Here is a 14,347-nt window from a genome sequence, read left to right on the forward strand (position 1 = left end):
GGCACAAAACATTTTCAGATGGGGGTCCACGGCCAAATATATCAATTTTGGAGGTCTTTCGCACAAGTATTTTTGCAAACCACTGCTTTAAAGCATTGGTTCTCAAAGTGGGGTCCGGGGACCCCCAGGGGTACTTGAGGGAGTTCCAGGGGGTCCCCAGCTAAATGATAGATTAGGCACCAAATGGACCCTTATGGGTCTGTAACTCTGAGAGTGTACAAATGGAACCAAATGGACCCTCTCAGAGTTAAATTAACATTGATTTTACATTATAAATTGGGGTCCCAGAGATAGAGATGCCATTAAATGGGGGTCCGTAGCCTAATGCATGTCAAACTGGGGGTCCTTGAAATTAAAATGGTTGAGAATCACTGCTAGAGCCGTAAAAAATCTTCTCTTATGGGGGTCCCTGGCATATCTTTTGAAATGGGGGTCCACGGGCTAATTTGGGGGTCCCTGACATGAAAAAGTTTGAGAACCACTGCTTTAAAGCACACGTTGACAGATAGAAAACCAGTAGGTCCTACCAGACATTCTGGATGTGCAGGGAGACCACCTCAAAAAAAACATTGCAGTTGTGCTAGTTATATTGTATTAACATACTCTACCATACCGATTGGTTAAAATTAAGTTATATTCATTCAAATAACTTCTGCATTGCAGCTTTAAAGCCATTTGCATGACATAAATATCTGTAAGATGGTGATGAATGCAAAATAAGTGTCATTTTGACACGTGGCATTTTGAAGCATATCGCGCTGTCGGTTGGAAACTGTACCGTATAATATTCCTTATTGTTGTTTTAAAAACGTTCTAAAATAGTGAAAATAGCAGATCTACAAGCTCACAACGCATTCCACTACTTTTGTGCAACACTCTTGTATGATGAAGTAGGGTATTCATTTGCAGGGAGGGGGGGGGGAACAAAAAACTAAAAGTTGAAATATGTAGATAGAGGTTAAAGGTAGGGTAAGTGATATTTTTGGGTTAAAACAAAAAGTATTTTGTTAAAAGGTTAAAGCACTATATTCTGATAGTAATCATTGCTATAGAGTGTTTGTTCAGTAACAGGAGTCTCCCCGTCTCTCCAGCTCTTTAATAAACAGAAAATACATTTTCCGGTAGGTGTCAAAATCTCAGCCAATCAGGAGAAAGTACCCATTTTTAAGCTTCATTTTTATAGTGTTCCAGTTCCAATTTTACCTGCTCATTTCTTAGTGTCATCACTTCCAATTTCACTTGTTTAATCTATATCCTGATTGAGTTCTCTATCCTGATTGGATAAAATTGGAAATGAAACTGAAACTGAAACGAAAATGCATTTTCTGTTTTATAAAGAGCTGGAGAGACAAGGAGACTCCTTTTACTGAACAAACACTTATTAGCAATGAGTACTATCAGAATATAGAGCTATTTAACACTTATTTTAACCAAAGAAAATCACTTACCCTACCTTTAATGTCTCCGTGGGGTGGAAACCTCATATGTCCAAAACTGTTACTTTTCAGGATTCAAATAGATCTGCTACTTGTGATGCTTTTGTGTGACGCTGTAGTACGATCGAGTAGGGCGTTAATTTACGAAAAAGATATGGAGATAAGAGGTTTTTCTGCCCGACGGCAACGAATATGTGACATTAATTCTCTCACCCATGTTTCCACATCTCCACCGCAGTAGGCTCGTCGTTGGCACAGACACTGACGGCCCAGCATGCATTGCAACGCACCTCCGCGTGGTTGGAGCGCAGCAGGTTGACCAATGGAGGGACGGCGCCGGCACTTCTCAGCTTAACGCGTCACGAGACAGACAGAGGAATACAGTAAGAATCTGACATGATTACAATATTAATGTTTGTTCAGAAACGTTAATAATTATGTTTTTATTCCACTGATACTTAATGCACGTGATGTTTTTGTACTGTTGTTCGATAAAGCCTTAAAAAGTCAAATAAAAGTCAAATAATTCAGGATTATGATTTAGAGTAAATTCTCTTTATTCTTTTCTTTATTTTGCTGCATATTCTGGGTTTTTATATGGACTGAATAGGATATTGTTATGGTTTATTACCCCCCCTGACACACACACACACACACACACACACACACACACACACACACACACACACACACACACACACACACACACACACACACACACACACACACACACACACACACACACACACACACACCTGTGCCCTGGCTTCTGCGTTGCTGGCCAGTACGGCCAGGCACTGCGTCACTGGGACCAGTACGTTTGTGTTCCTGGACCGCAGCGGCTCCACCAGGGCCTGGACGGCTCCGTGCGACAGGACGTGGCTACGCAGGGCTTCCTGTTCGGCCATGTTGGCGAGGGCGGCGGCGGCGTGGACCACCGAGCCGGGAGAGCCTCCGCCACCGAGCAGCCGCACGAGAGCCTTGACCCCGTCTGCCTCATGCACCGCACTGGAAGACAATACACACGCACGCACAACACACACACACACACACACACACACACACACACACACACACACACACACACACACACACACACACACACACACACACACACACGTGTACATGATAGAACATGATTGAACGTTTGACAAAATAAGGTCTAATATTTCTACAATTGCTACAAATTGCTACAAAACCTGTACAGTATATCCAATCATTTTGGGCAAAAACAAGAAGTTGAAGGGTATATTTAAGTATGATAATGATGTTGTACTGTGCATGTTCAAATCATGCATACTTTACATTACTTAAATTACTTAAATTACTTAAATGTTTTAACATTTCGGAAAAAATAGCAAATTTGACATCGAGGTGCCCACTCTTCCCTAGTGCCCACTCTTCTTGTATCCGACTGGTATGGTCCTTTACCCCATGAAGACCAGGAAAGCATCTGTCATTTCAGATTTTACCCACTTCAACCATTATTTTATACTTTGGCTATTCAAAAATAGCAGATATACAAGCTCATAGCACAGCACAGCACCAGACAAGCATTGAAATTGTGCAAATCTTTGAATATACAGTATGTATTTTTAAAGTGATCTTTGTAACTCAAATCTTTGCTTCTGGGGGGTCCCTGGAATAAAATATTTTGCGATGGGGGTCCGCGGCCAAATACATACATTTTTGGTGGTCCTTGACATGAAAAGGTTTGAGAACCACTGATATTATAGCAACATAAGTGTTTCAGAAAACTGTTAGGATTCAGAAGAATCCAGGATTTAATGGGTTAATAAGACAGTGAATGATGGATTGTGACAAAGTGACAAGACAGGTAACACAGGTAGAGAGACAGCCTGTCTACCTGTGTTGTAGGAAATGTTTAGGATTCATGCTTCATTACCTGTTCAAGACAGGTAATGAAGCATGAATCCCAAACATCTCCTACTTGAAAACAGTGGTGGAAAAAGGACTCTAAGTAAAAGTATCAACACTGCAATGTAGAAGTACTCTACACTTGAGTAAAAGTATCTGAGTAAAATACAAAGGTATTGGTATCAGAATGTACTTAAAGTACCAAAAGTAAAAGTATTCAAATGTTTGTAGTTTAGTACTTTTACTTCGTATTTTCAAATAGCCTAGGTATAAAATAGGGCTGAAGTGGTTAATGTATGTTTTATAATGTAATATATTTATATCTGCATAAATAACTAGTAAAGTTTTCAAATAACTGTAGTGGAGTAAAAGTACAATATTTGCCTCTGAGATGTAGTGGAGTAGCAGTAAAAGTATAGATAATTGGAAATACTCTGGTAAAGTAAAAGTACCTCAAAATTGTACTTAAGTACAGTACTTGAGTAAATGTACTTAGTTACTTTACACCACCGCTTTAAAACGATCAACGTTCTCAGACCTCAGCGTTTTTAGACGTTGTGTAGACTGGTCACGCATGGCTTCACAACCGTGGCTGTAAACAAGGAGCGTCGCTAATGCTGATTTCACACTCATTTCCAAGCGTCGCTGTGTATATTTTTGCCATCTTTTGCAGCATAGAGGGCAATGCACTTTTCATGTTTTCTGATCAACAGAATATAAAAGGAGAAGAAGGGACGTGCACAGTAATACCCCCAATTACTGGGAATAATTAGGTAATGGTAATAATTAAATTGAAGTGTTTGTACTGTATGAATATCATTAGCGTGATGATTAACATAATAACCTGTTTACATGTTTTGTAAAAGACCTCCTTCACTTGTTTTTGTTATTTTTTGTTGTTATGCCACTTCCCCCCTAAGTGTGTATAGTCCCTGTCCTATACTTCGTGGTCTTGGGGAGGGTGTAGACAAATACATATCATTTTGGGGGTCTTGACATGAAAAAGTTTGAGAACCACTGATATTATAGCAACATACGTTTTTTTCAAAAAACTGTAGGAAGACATTTGTAGAATCCCCAGAAGCAAGGAATTGAGTTAAAAATGTTCGCTTTAAGAAATATATATTCAAAGATTTGCACAAATGTTCATGATTTTTTTTTTAAATAGCAGATCTAGAAGCTCATAGCGCTGCACTATGTGCCGTGCAATGAGCTTGTATATCTGCTGTTTTTTGAATAGCCAAAGTATAAGATGATGGTTAAGTGGTTCAACTCTAAAACGACAGATGCTTTCCCGGCCTTACTGGGTTAATCAGGGTCAGATGGGCGTGTCAGTGTTAGGTGTTAGGCGTGTCAGCAGCAAGATTCGTGAGTTGCTGTGATAGGAGAAGGATATCAAACGGAACACAACCACCCTAAAGACTAATCATTGTGTATATTCCGGCACTACACCTGCACCCAGTGATCTTGGTACATAGAAAATGATCTATTGAAGATTCTGACTTTCAAATGTACATATTTTTTTGATTGTTTTGATTGTATTGCTGTATTGTTGTATTGTGCTTTCTGCTTTGGCAATGTAAACGTACGTTTTCTCATGCCAATAAAGCCCTTTGAATTGAATTGAATTGTTAGGTAGCCAGGTCAAAGGTCACTCACAAGGCGTTGGGCTGGTGGTTGTGCGTGAGGTTGGCGAGGGCGTGGCCTGCTGCCTCTCTCACCTCCGCACTGTCACTGCCTAGCAACCGCACCACTGCAGGAATACAACCTGAGACACAAACACACACACACACACACACACACACACACACACACACACACACACACACACACACACACACACACACACACACACACACACACACACACACACACACACACACACACACACACACACACACACACACACACACACACACACACACACACATTGATGTGAGTAATGGAGGTGTGTGGATGCATGCATTGCATGCTACTAGTATGTGCATGTCTATTGCTGTAGTATGGCCTGTGTGTGTGTGTGTGTGTGTGTGTGTGTGTGTGTGTGTGTGTGTGTGTGTGTGTGTGTGTGTGTGTGTGTGTGTGTGTGTGTGTGTGTGTGTGTGTGTGTGTGTGTGTGTGTGTGTCAGTGGTGTAAAGTAACTAAGTACATTTACTTAAGTACTGTACTTAAGTACACTTTTGAGGAACTTTTACTTTACTGGAGTATTTCCCATTTCCAATACTTTTACTTCTACTCCACTACATCTCAGAGGCAAATATCGTACTTTTACTCCACTACATTTACTTGAAAACTTTAGTTACTAGTTACTTTTCAGATATAAACTATGATATAATGAAACATACATTAACCACTTTAGCCCTATTTTATATCTAGGCTATTTGAAAATAGCCGATCTACAAGCTCACAACGCGTCGCATCGCGACGCGTTGTGAGCTTGTAGATCGGCTATTTTCAAATATTTAGTACTTTTACTTTTGGTACTTTAAGTACATTTTGATGCCAATACTTTTGTATTTTTACTCAAGTAAATTTGTTATTCTGGACTTTTACTTGTAACAGAGTATTTTTATATTGCAGTATTGATACTTTTACTTAAGTAAAGCATTTGAGTACTTTTTCCACCACTGCTAGTATGTGCATGTCTATTGCTGTAGTATGGCTTGTGTGTGTGTGTGTGTGTGTGTGTGTGTGTGTGTGTGTGTGTGTGTGTGTGTGTGTGTGTGTGTGTGTGCGTGTGTGTCTCTGACCCAGTTCTCTGAAGGTGTCTTTGCTGGATAGATGGAGGCTCATGGCGGCCGCGGCGTGGCAGGCGGCCATCTTGACGTGGTCCCCGTCACCGGACAGAAGCTCCGCCAGGGCCCCCTCCACACCCTGCTCATGGAGCAGCGTGCGGTTCTCAGCTGCACGCATGAGACGCACACACACACACACACGCGCACACACACACACACACACACACACACACACACACACACACACACAGACTCAGTGGTGGAAAGTAACTAAGTACATTTACTTAAGTACTGTACTTAAGTACAGTTTTGAGGTATTTGTACTTTACTTGAGTATTTCCAATTGCCAATACTTTTACTTCTACTCCACTACATCTCAGAGGCAAATATTGTACTTTTACTCCACTACATTTACTTGAAAACTTTAGTTACTAGTTACTTTTCAGATATCAATTATGATATTATAAAACATAAATTAACCACTTTAGCCCTATTTTATACATAGGCTATTTGAAAATAGCAGATCTACAAGCTCACAACGCGTCGCATCGCGACGCGTTGTGAGCTTGTAGATCTGCTATTTTCAAATATTTAGTACTTTTACTTTTGGTACTTTAAGTACATTTTGATACCAATACTTTTGTACTTTTACTCAAGTAAATTTCGAATTCCGGACTTTTACTTGTAACAAAATACTTCTACATTGCAGTATTGATACTTTTACTTAAATAAAACATTTGAGTACTTTTTCCACCACTGCACACAGTACACGCACACAGAAAGCTTGCACTCTTAATTGTATTTTAAGAGGTTTTATATTGTTGCTGTCGGGCAGAAAGCGCTTGTCTCAATATTTTCACTTTTTGTCAATTGATTGTCCTACTTCATCAATCATATCATACTACAATGTCACACAAAAGTAGCCAAAATAGCCGTTCTACAAGCTCAAAACACGTGCAGTAGATCTACATTTTTGGTCGACATTGAGTTTATTCATTTGTCTCAAAGTCAAATCAGCCAACACATTTTGGGGGATAAACAATTACCTCATGAATACATGAACAATCAGTGCAATATGACCTAATACAGCTATAATACCTTCAACCCCATTGTCTGGCCAGTTGAAACATGCACTTTAAAGCAATTTTTATCAGTTTGATCTTGGCATAGTTACTACACTTGGGCTTTGTAGGAGTCATATTTCAATAGGGAATGCTGTCTCCTTAAACTCACTCCTATACACACATGCAAACACGCACGCACACACTCTCACACACACACACACACACACGTGCGCGCACACATCACGTGATCTCTGAGGGAATGAAACCGAAACCTCAGTCTGTTTCTCATTGGGCTGCAAAATGACACAGCAGGGAGTTCAGCTGGACCGTGAACAGTTGTGCTGTTCTGCTATCTGTCTGGGTCTGCTGAAGCATCCATGTTCCCTGTGGGCGCTACTACTGCAGTGTGTGTGTGTGTGTGTGTGTGTGTGTGTGTGTGTGTGTGTGTGTGTGTGTGTGTGTGTGTGTGTGTGTGTGTGTGTGTGTGTGTGTGTGTGTGTGTGTGTGTGTGTCGAGATGAGCAGAGAGGAAGATTCAGCTGTCCACAGTAAACAGACAGATGTTCATCGTCCAAAGTGAGTGACACCACCCACACCCACAGCACTAGAGGGAGCGATGGTGATCTGGTACCACCCACATTTAGAACAAACATGGGAAAGTTCTCATTGCACTACTCTCTGGCACCATCCATTAAAAGATGTGTATCACTGGTTTCTATCAAAATTGGCCTGAAAAAAACATCTATCAGGAGGCAACAAGGGGAGGTAAATGTAAATTCCCATCAAAAGGAGGTGTCATTCACTGCCACCGTTTCTCCTTTTTCTCCTTTGTACATATAGTGTTTGTATTTGTTGATGACATGTATTATTGTGTTAATTGTGTATGCTATGTTGATGAATTGAATACATAGGACCACAATGGAAACAAGTACCCAGGACTTTTTTTGTGTCATCCTTTTAGCCTTAAAGAGGTGGTGCCATGGTTTTGCACTTTTTCAGTTTTTCATGTGTCGTGTCTATGAGGTTGATAGAACTTCATTAAGCCCCCTGGTGGTGTTTTCATGGTGTTTTATGTCTTCTCTGACTATTTTGAGTTTCTACCTGGAGGCTGAAACCTTGAGGGTCAAACGTGCCAATAGAGAAACAGCACTTTAGCGACATAGTAAAAATATACCCTCCCCCTCATTATCATAACACAACAGGTGTGGGCATGAGGAGGAGGAGGGACTAGGACAGGTGGGTGGTGCTAAAGTGGTGGAGGAGGTGCTAAGGTGAGAACCAGGTATACTTAATGAACTGGAGGCGTGTCCACATAAAAACATAATTTTAACAATTTCTGTACACTTTTTTGAAAAAAAATCTTCCTCCTAGTATAACATAATACCTGATGATTATGTTTTAGGGGGGGGGGATCACTGAAAATCACGGCACCCCGTCTTTAATGTTGTACTGTACCACATGCTGTTTACATTTCTGACTAAAGTATTCAATCAATCAATTGCCGCTCTGTCGCTCTGTGTTGTTCAACATGGTCGTTGACGTCATCGGAGTCATCGTCATCGGAGCCACAGTTGTAGTTTTGTATCTTTGTATCTGGAAGTTGAAACCAGCTCAACTTGAATGTGTATCTTTGTATCTTTTGTAGCTACAAACGTCGGATGTTGCTTTGTATCTCCATGTCGCTGGCTTCCATTGAAAATGAATGGTATCTCTGTATCTGCCTGTGTGAACGCAGCATTACTGTGACACTCAATCTCCAGCTCTCACTATCAATCTCCTGCCTTTAAGAAACGCAAGCTGTGCCAAAGCCTCATCCGAGCTTCAGGAGAACATCTGCTCTCATCTCACGAGGAAGATTTTCTGCCATACTGATCATCTGCAGATCATCCAGCAGAGAATCCACGAGAGAGAGAGAGAGAGAGAGAGACATAATGTGAAAGTGCTTCACCAGGAGGTGGAGCCCATCAGTCGCTGTCAAAGACAAAGAAAAGAGAAAGACATGCCATCTCAAGTTTACTTCCTGTATCTGCGTGAAGTATATGTGGCCATCTTTTTAGGAGACCGGAAGCAGGTTGGAGTCTATTATTTCCAATGGAAGAGTGAACGTGAACACAGCTTCTGAACCATTCTTTAGCCCCATGGTCACTGAACTAAATATTGGAAACGATCGTCACAAGCCACACGATATTCCCAAGACTTTCATAATAAAATGGATATTTTTAGAGAGACAAATCAGGACAAAATCTACTTTATTATCGACCTTTCTCTGTCCCAGCAACGCACTCTTGCAGGATCTAGCACCAGTCAACATTGGATGTTTGTGAGATCAGACCGCGCTTACTTAGGAGACCATTTGTAGGATTTGTGTACCAATTTGCCTCTAGTGGCTCCAATTGGGATGGTGTATCTTCATAAATTAACCATCTTTGGTGGAGGACAGTGACGTCATCTTTACTGAGCTGATCACTTCCTTTGAGAGAAGACAATCTGAGGTGAGGGAGATGATCAGAAACCAGCAGAAACGTGACGTTAATTGCGCTGAAGAACCGAGGAGGCGCGTGGAGCAGGAGGTTACTGAACTGAGGAGACGTGCTGAGCTTGGAGCAACTCTCACGCACAGAGAATCACATCCATCATCTACACAGTTAACACCTCCTTCTCTCAGGTATCAGTGAATCTACACATCCACAGTCAGCAATGTCCGTCCTCTGACTGTAGACATGACTGTGGCTGTGTTCAGGTTCAGATCAGGGACAAATACATTTTTAAAGAGAAGGCCTGAGCCAAATACCAGAGCTATCCACCATTATGAATAAATTATAGCCAGACTACTATTCCACAAGCTCCGAATGCGAGTCTGGAAGCCGTCATCCGTTCGTCATTTCCGTTCACGAAAATATATCTTAAAATATCGTATTCTTTACATTTAATTATTCAATTTCCATTTCTGCTAAGCAGCCAGCTATATGCTTAGACAATTTTGATTTATATCCGGATAAATTTGCGCGACTGTAAAGACGAAACAGAAGCGGGGAGGAGGCTTCACATCTGCTTTATCGCTTTATCATTTTCAGCGCTTCCGTGCCTCAGACTGTATGATGGAAGCATTTGAAAATTGTGGGAGCCAACAGTCTGTCTCGCGAGACTATACGCGACACCTAATCCCCTATGTCTGCCTGTCTACATGCAGACATATTTGTGTGCGTGCGTGCATAATGTGTGTACTACGTGTGTGTTTGCTTACAGCTCTGTGCGGTACGGGCGATGCATTTGACGGCGTTGGAGCGGATCTCTGGCGTGGTGGTCGGCGACAGGACAAACTGCATCAGCGCGCTCACGCCTCCCACCTTGTGGACGAACCGGAGACTCTCGCTGTCCTCTACGCAGTTACACACCACCTGTAAGGCCTCGGCATGGAGGTCACTGAAGTCCTGGCAGAGGGACGAGATGTTAGACACACACACACACACACACACGCACACTCGCGCACACACACACACACACACACACACACACACACACACAGGCAAGAGCACATGCACTGATCTCATTCCCCCCAGATTCGGCTCAAACATGGGGATGAATTCATTCTACTATTATGCCACCAAAATGTGGAATGCCCTATATACTACCAGTGTCGCTGCCATCAGAATTAAAAGTAATGTTTTTTATAAATAAGTAATAAAGAAGTTCATCATTATGTTTTTGTTTTGGTCAATTCATGTTTCTATTTTTCTCTCTTTGTTTTACTGTGTATTGAGGTGATTAATGTTTCTTGATAGTGACTGAGGTCACACTAACCTCCAACAGCTGCAGTAGATCATTAATTAGCAACGGTGATTAGATCACTGTTCATTATCAGAGCTGAGGCAGAGGTACTCAAACGTGCAACAAGCGAAGAGCGTTGCTGTTGTTGAGTCATATCAAGGTTAAAGAAGAGTTCAAGATTTGTTCCCCCAGTGTTGATGCGGGCAATGGGGTATATATTGTTAAGTGCATTTGCTTGTATGTATTTTTTGTATGTTTTGTTCTATCATTGTTCTCTGTGAGAATGCTAGTACCAAATGAATGTATACTGTATTTATGTTGGCATTGATGGCATTAAAGCATTGGCACTAATAATGTCTGTACGTACAAGAAAAATAACACCTTGTGAGCGTATCGATCAACCGGAGGGGAGCTACAACCAGCAATCAAAAGGTGTGACTCCATACCCTCCTTCGCAAATCCTCTAGCTTTGGTGTGAAATCAATCAATCAATCATCATCGTTACCTTGTTATTGAGGAGATCCATGAGTTTCTCAAAGCCCCGCTGGTCTCTGAAGACGGCGCGCGCGTCTCTCTCGGCGGTCAGGACGTCCAGGGCGTTCAGGGCCAGGCGCTGGATGTCGGGGTAATCCGATGACGTCACCATGTGCAGCAGTGGAGGGATCCCGTCCAGCTCCCGGACCCCCTGGCGACTGGGCTGGTCCTGCACATTGTCATATCGTTCGATGTCGGGCAGAAACCTCTTATCTCCATATTTTAAACTTTTTTGAGCTTGTAGATCTGCTACTTTTGCTAGTTTTTAATTTGAATCCTGAGAAGTAACAGTTTTGGGCATATGAGGTTTCCACCCGACAGAGACGATATTCTTTATTGCTTTTTTTCTTTGTTTGTTTGTTTGTTTGTTTGCTTTTAATTTCTTTTGCACTGGGTTGACTCCACATGTTGCACATAATTGCTCACACCTGAACCATGTTGAAGATGGTCTCCACTGCGTTCTTCTTGACGTCAGGGTCTGGGCTGGACAGAAGATGGATCAGAGGAGGCAGCCCCTTACTGTCAAAGATCTTCACCTTGCAGTCGAAATCCACCGACAGAGAGGCCAGGCAGAGAGTAGCAAACTCATGTACTACTGTGTCCTCTGGAAAATAAAATGACACAATGACACAAAACAGAAAGTGAACAACACACATTGTGTTCCAAAGCCATCATCACCATTATGTTACACATGGTGAAGTTATAACCACATCAATCCTATAGCGTTTTTTTCCACCTTTGTTGCAAGGGTTTAAGTGTTTCAATCATACTCATACAAGAAGGAAAATGTGATGTTTAATTAATTAATTAATTAATTCACTCATTCACTCACTCACTCACTCACTCAGTCACTCACTCACTCACTCACTCACTCACTCATTCGTTATGTTACAATTGCGGACTATTAAACAGCAGCTGATCTAAACACACTGAGGACCACGATGTACCTTCAAGTGACAGTTTATCAATGATTGACGGGATGACTTCTAGTTTCTTTAGAGCACTCGTTACATCACCTGTCAATCAAAGCAGAAACAAATCTGAATTGAAATATGAACCTTCAGTCTGTTCTCTCACCGGCTGTGGCTTTCCAGCCAACTAACCAGAAGATCAGATCAGTCAGTCTTTTAAACCAGTAGTTCTCAAGGGCCCTCCCAAGGGTCCTTGGGAGGGCCCTTGGGGGTCCCCAGCAAAATGTGTTAATACAGCATCACAATAATTTTAACTACTTTATCCAAAGGTATTTTATACCTTGGCTATTTAAAAATAACATATATATATATCATATTACAATCTCAACTTTTCATCAATTAAAAACTATTCCAACATTTTTCAAAAGTACTTAATAAAAATAAATAAAAATGCAATAAATAAATAAAAACAACGTTCAAGAAGTAGTTAAAATGGTGCGAAGCGACGTGCTGTGAGCTTGTAGATCTGCTATTTTCACTAGCTTGGGTCCCCGACAAAATGTCTAATTTCTCTTTTGGGTCTTGAGCTGTTGCATTCATTGGTCAACAGGAGACTCAGTAGGAGACTCTTTGAGGACACTCTTTGAGACTCTTTGAGGACACTCTTTGAGACTCTTTGAGTCTCCTACCGGAGACTGCGCCAGTCATCAAATTATTGGCTCAGGAATAGGACAAAACAAAATAAATCTCCATGAATTCAAGGATTTTTTGGAGTGAACAGACTATACTCACCACGTGCTGTTTACATTATTCTGACAATAGTAAAGTATTCAATCAATCAATCACTCTCACGCACCGTTGGTGGCCATGATGCCCAGCGCCATGACAGCATTGCGTCTGACCAGCTTGTCCTGGTGAGTCACCAGCTCACAGAGGGGCTCCAACGCCCCCAGCCCCAGCAGACACAGCTTGTTCTCATCTCCTGCCACCGGGGGGAGACAGAGAGCAGTGGATGTGTTCATTTAAGCATGGATGGACAGGAAAGTGTGTGTGTGAACATCTGTGTGTGTGTGTGTGTGTGTGTGTGTGTGTGTGTGTGTGTGTGTGTGTGTGTGTGTGTGTGTGTATGACCTTGTGTGCCACCATTCTGTGGTGTTGTAGTATAGTGTAGTGTTATTAAGCATGTATTGTAGACCTTTGGTTCTCAAAGTGGGGTCCGTGAGGTCCCCACCACAGAGCATCACTTCGTGCCACACTGCGAGCTTGTACATCTGCTATTTTTGAAAATATTTGAAAATTATCAAACATGATTGGAAAATGTTTAATATTATTTTAAACATAAATCTTCTCTTCTGGGGGTCCCTGGCACAAGATATTTTCAGATGGGGGTCCGCGGCCAAATACATATAAATTTGGGGGTCCTTAATGAAAAGTTTGAGTACCACTGTGAATGTACTAGACAGCACCAAAGCCAATAATGGCCAATAACTGGCCAAGAAATTAAATGCAACAATGATGTGTGTATGCAGTAATATTTCGTACCTTTCTCTGCGAATGTATAGATTGCATCACAGGCTTTGATGAGGACGTCCTCCTCAGGAGAGCTCAGCATCAGCACCACAGTGGCTGGTTTTTTACTCTCAATGGGCACTGGTTCAAACTGCGGGGTCAACAACATAGATTTGAAAAGCTGCGTGCTTATGCTTATCATGTTGTGTTATAGCCTGTGAATTACACTGACACTGAGATCAAGAGTTCTGAGTCACTTACTGTGTCCTTGCAAAGGGCATCATTCTCTTTCTTCACTTTCTTTCCCATTCTGCAGCGAGTAACGACGCTTTGTTTGAAGATACCTGGCACATGGGGAGCTTAATTATATAAGAGTGGGCACCTGCACCTGCATGCGAACTATGGGCACCATTTTCTTGATATTTACTATAGGCTATATTTTATATTTACATTTATTTTATAAATATACATACATATGTAATACATGCATTTATTTATATTTACATATATTT

General features: G+C 41.5%; 1 protein-coding gene across 1 annotated transcript in view; it reads right to left on the reverse strand.

Annotated features, from left to right (window-relative positions):
• armc3 (armadillo repeat containing 3) overlaps positions 1-14,144 on the reverse strand; it is a gene marked incomplete at both ends in the record, with an annotated part of 21,537 nt that extends 7,393 nt beyond the window's left edge. Inside the window, 11 exons of the mRNA XM_080417386.1 lie at positions 1,650-1,786; positions 2,192-2,444; positions 4,974-5,052; positions 6,066-6,218; positions 10,358-10,544; positions 11,387-11,584; positions 11,844-12,019; positions 12,363-12,431; positions 13,183-13,308; positions 13,869-13,986; positions 14,097-14,144. Coding sequence (XP_080273512.1) covers positions 1,650-1,786; positions 2,192-2,444; positions 4,974-5,052; positions 6,066-6,218; positions 10,358-10,544; positions 11,387-11,584; positions 11,844-12,019; positions 12,363-12,431; positions 13,183-13,308; positions 13,869-13,986; positions 14,097-14,144 — 1,544 coding nt within the window. The remainder of the gene's footprint in view (positions 1-1,649; positions 1,787-2,191; positions 2,445-4,973; positions 5,053-6,065; positions 6,219-10,357; positions 10,545-11,386; positions 11,585-11,843; positions 12,020-12,362; positions 12,432-13,182; positions 13,309-13,868; positions 13,987-14,096) is intronic.
• Positions 14,145-14,347: the final 203 nt, after the last annotated feature.

The sequence above is a fragment of the Gymnoscopelus braueri genome (assembly GCF_963280865.1).
Source record: "Gymnoscopelus braueri genome assembly, chromosome: 21".
Lineage (NCBI taxonomy): Eukaryota > Metazoa > Chordata > Actinopteri > Myctophiformes > Myctophidae > Gymnoscopelus > Gymnoscopelus braueri.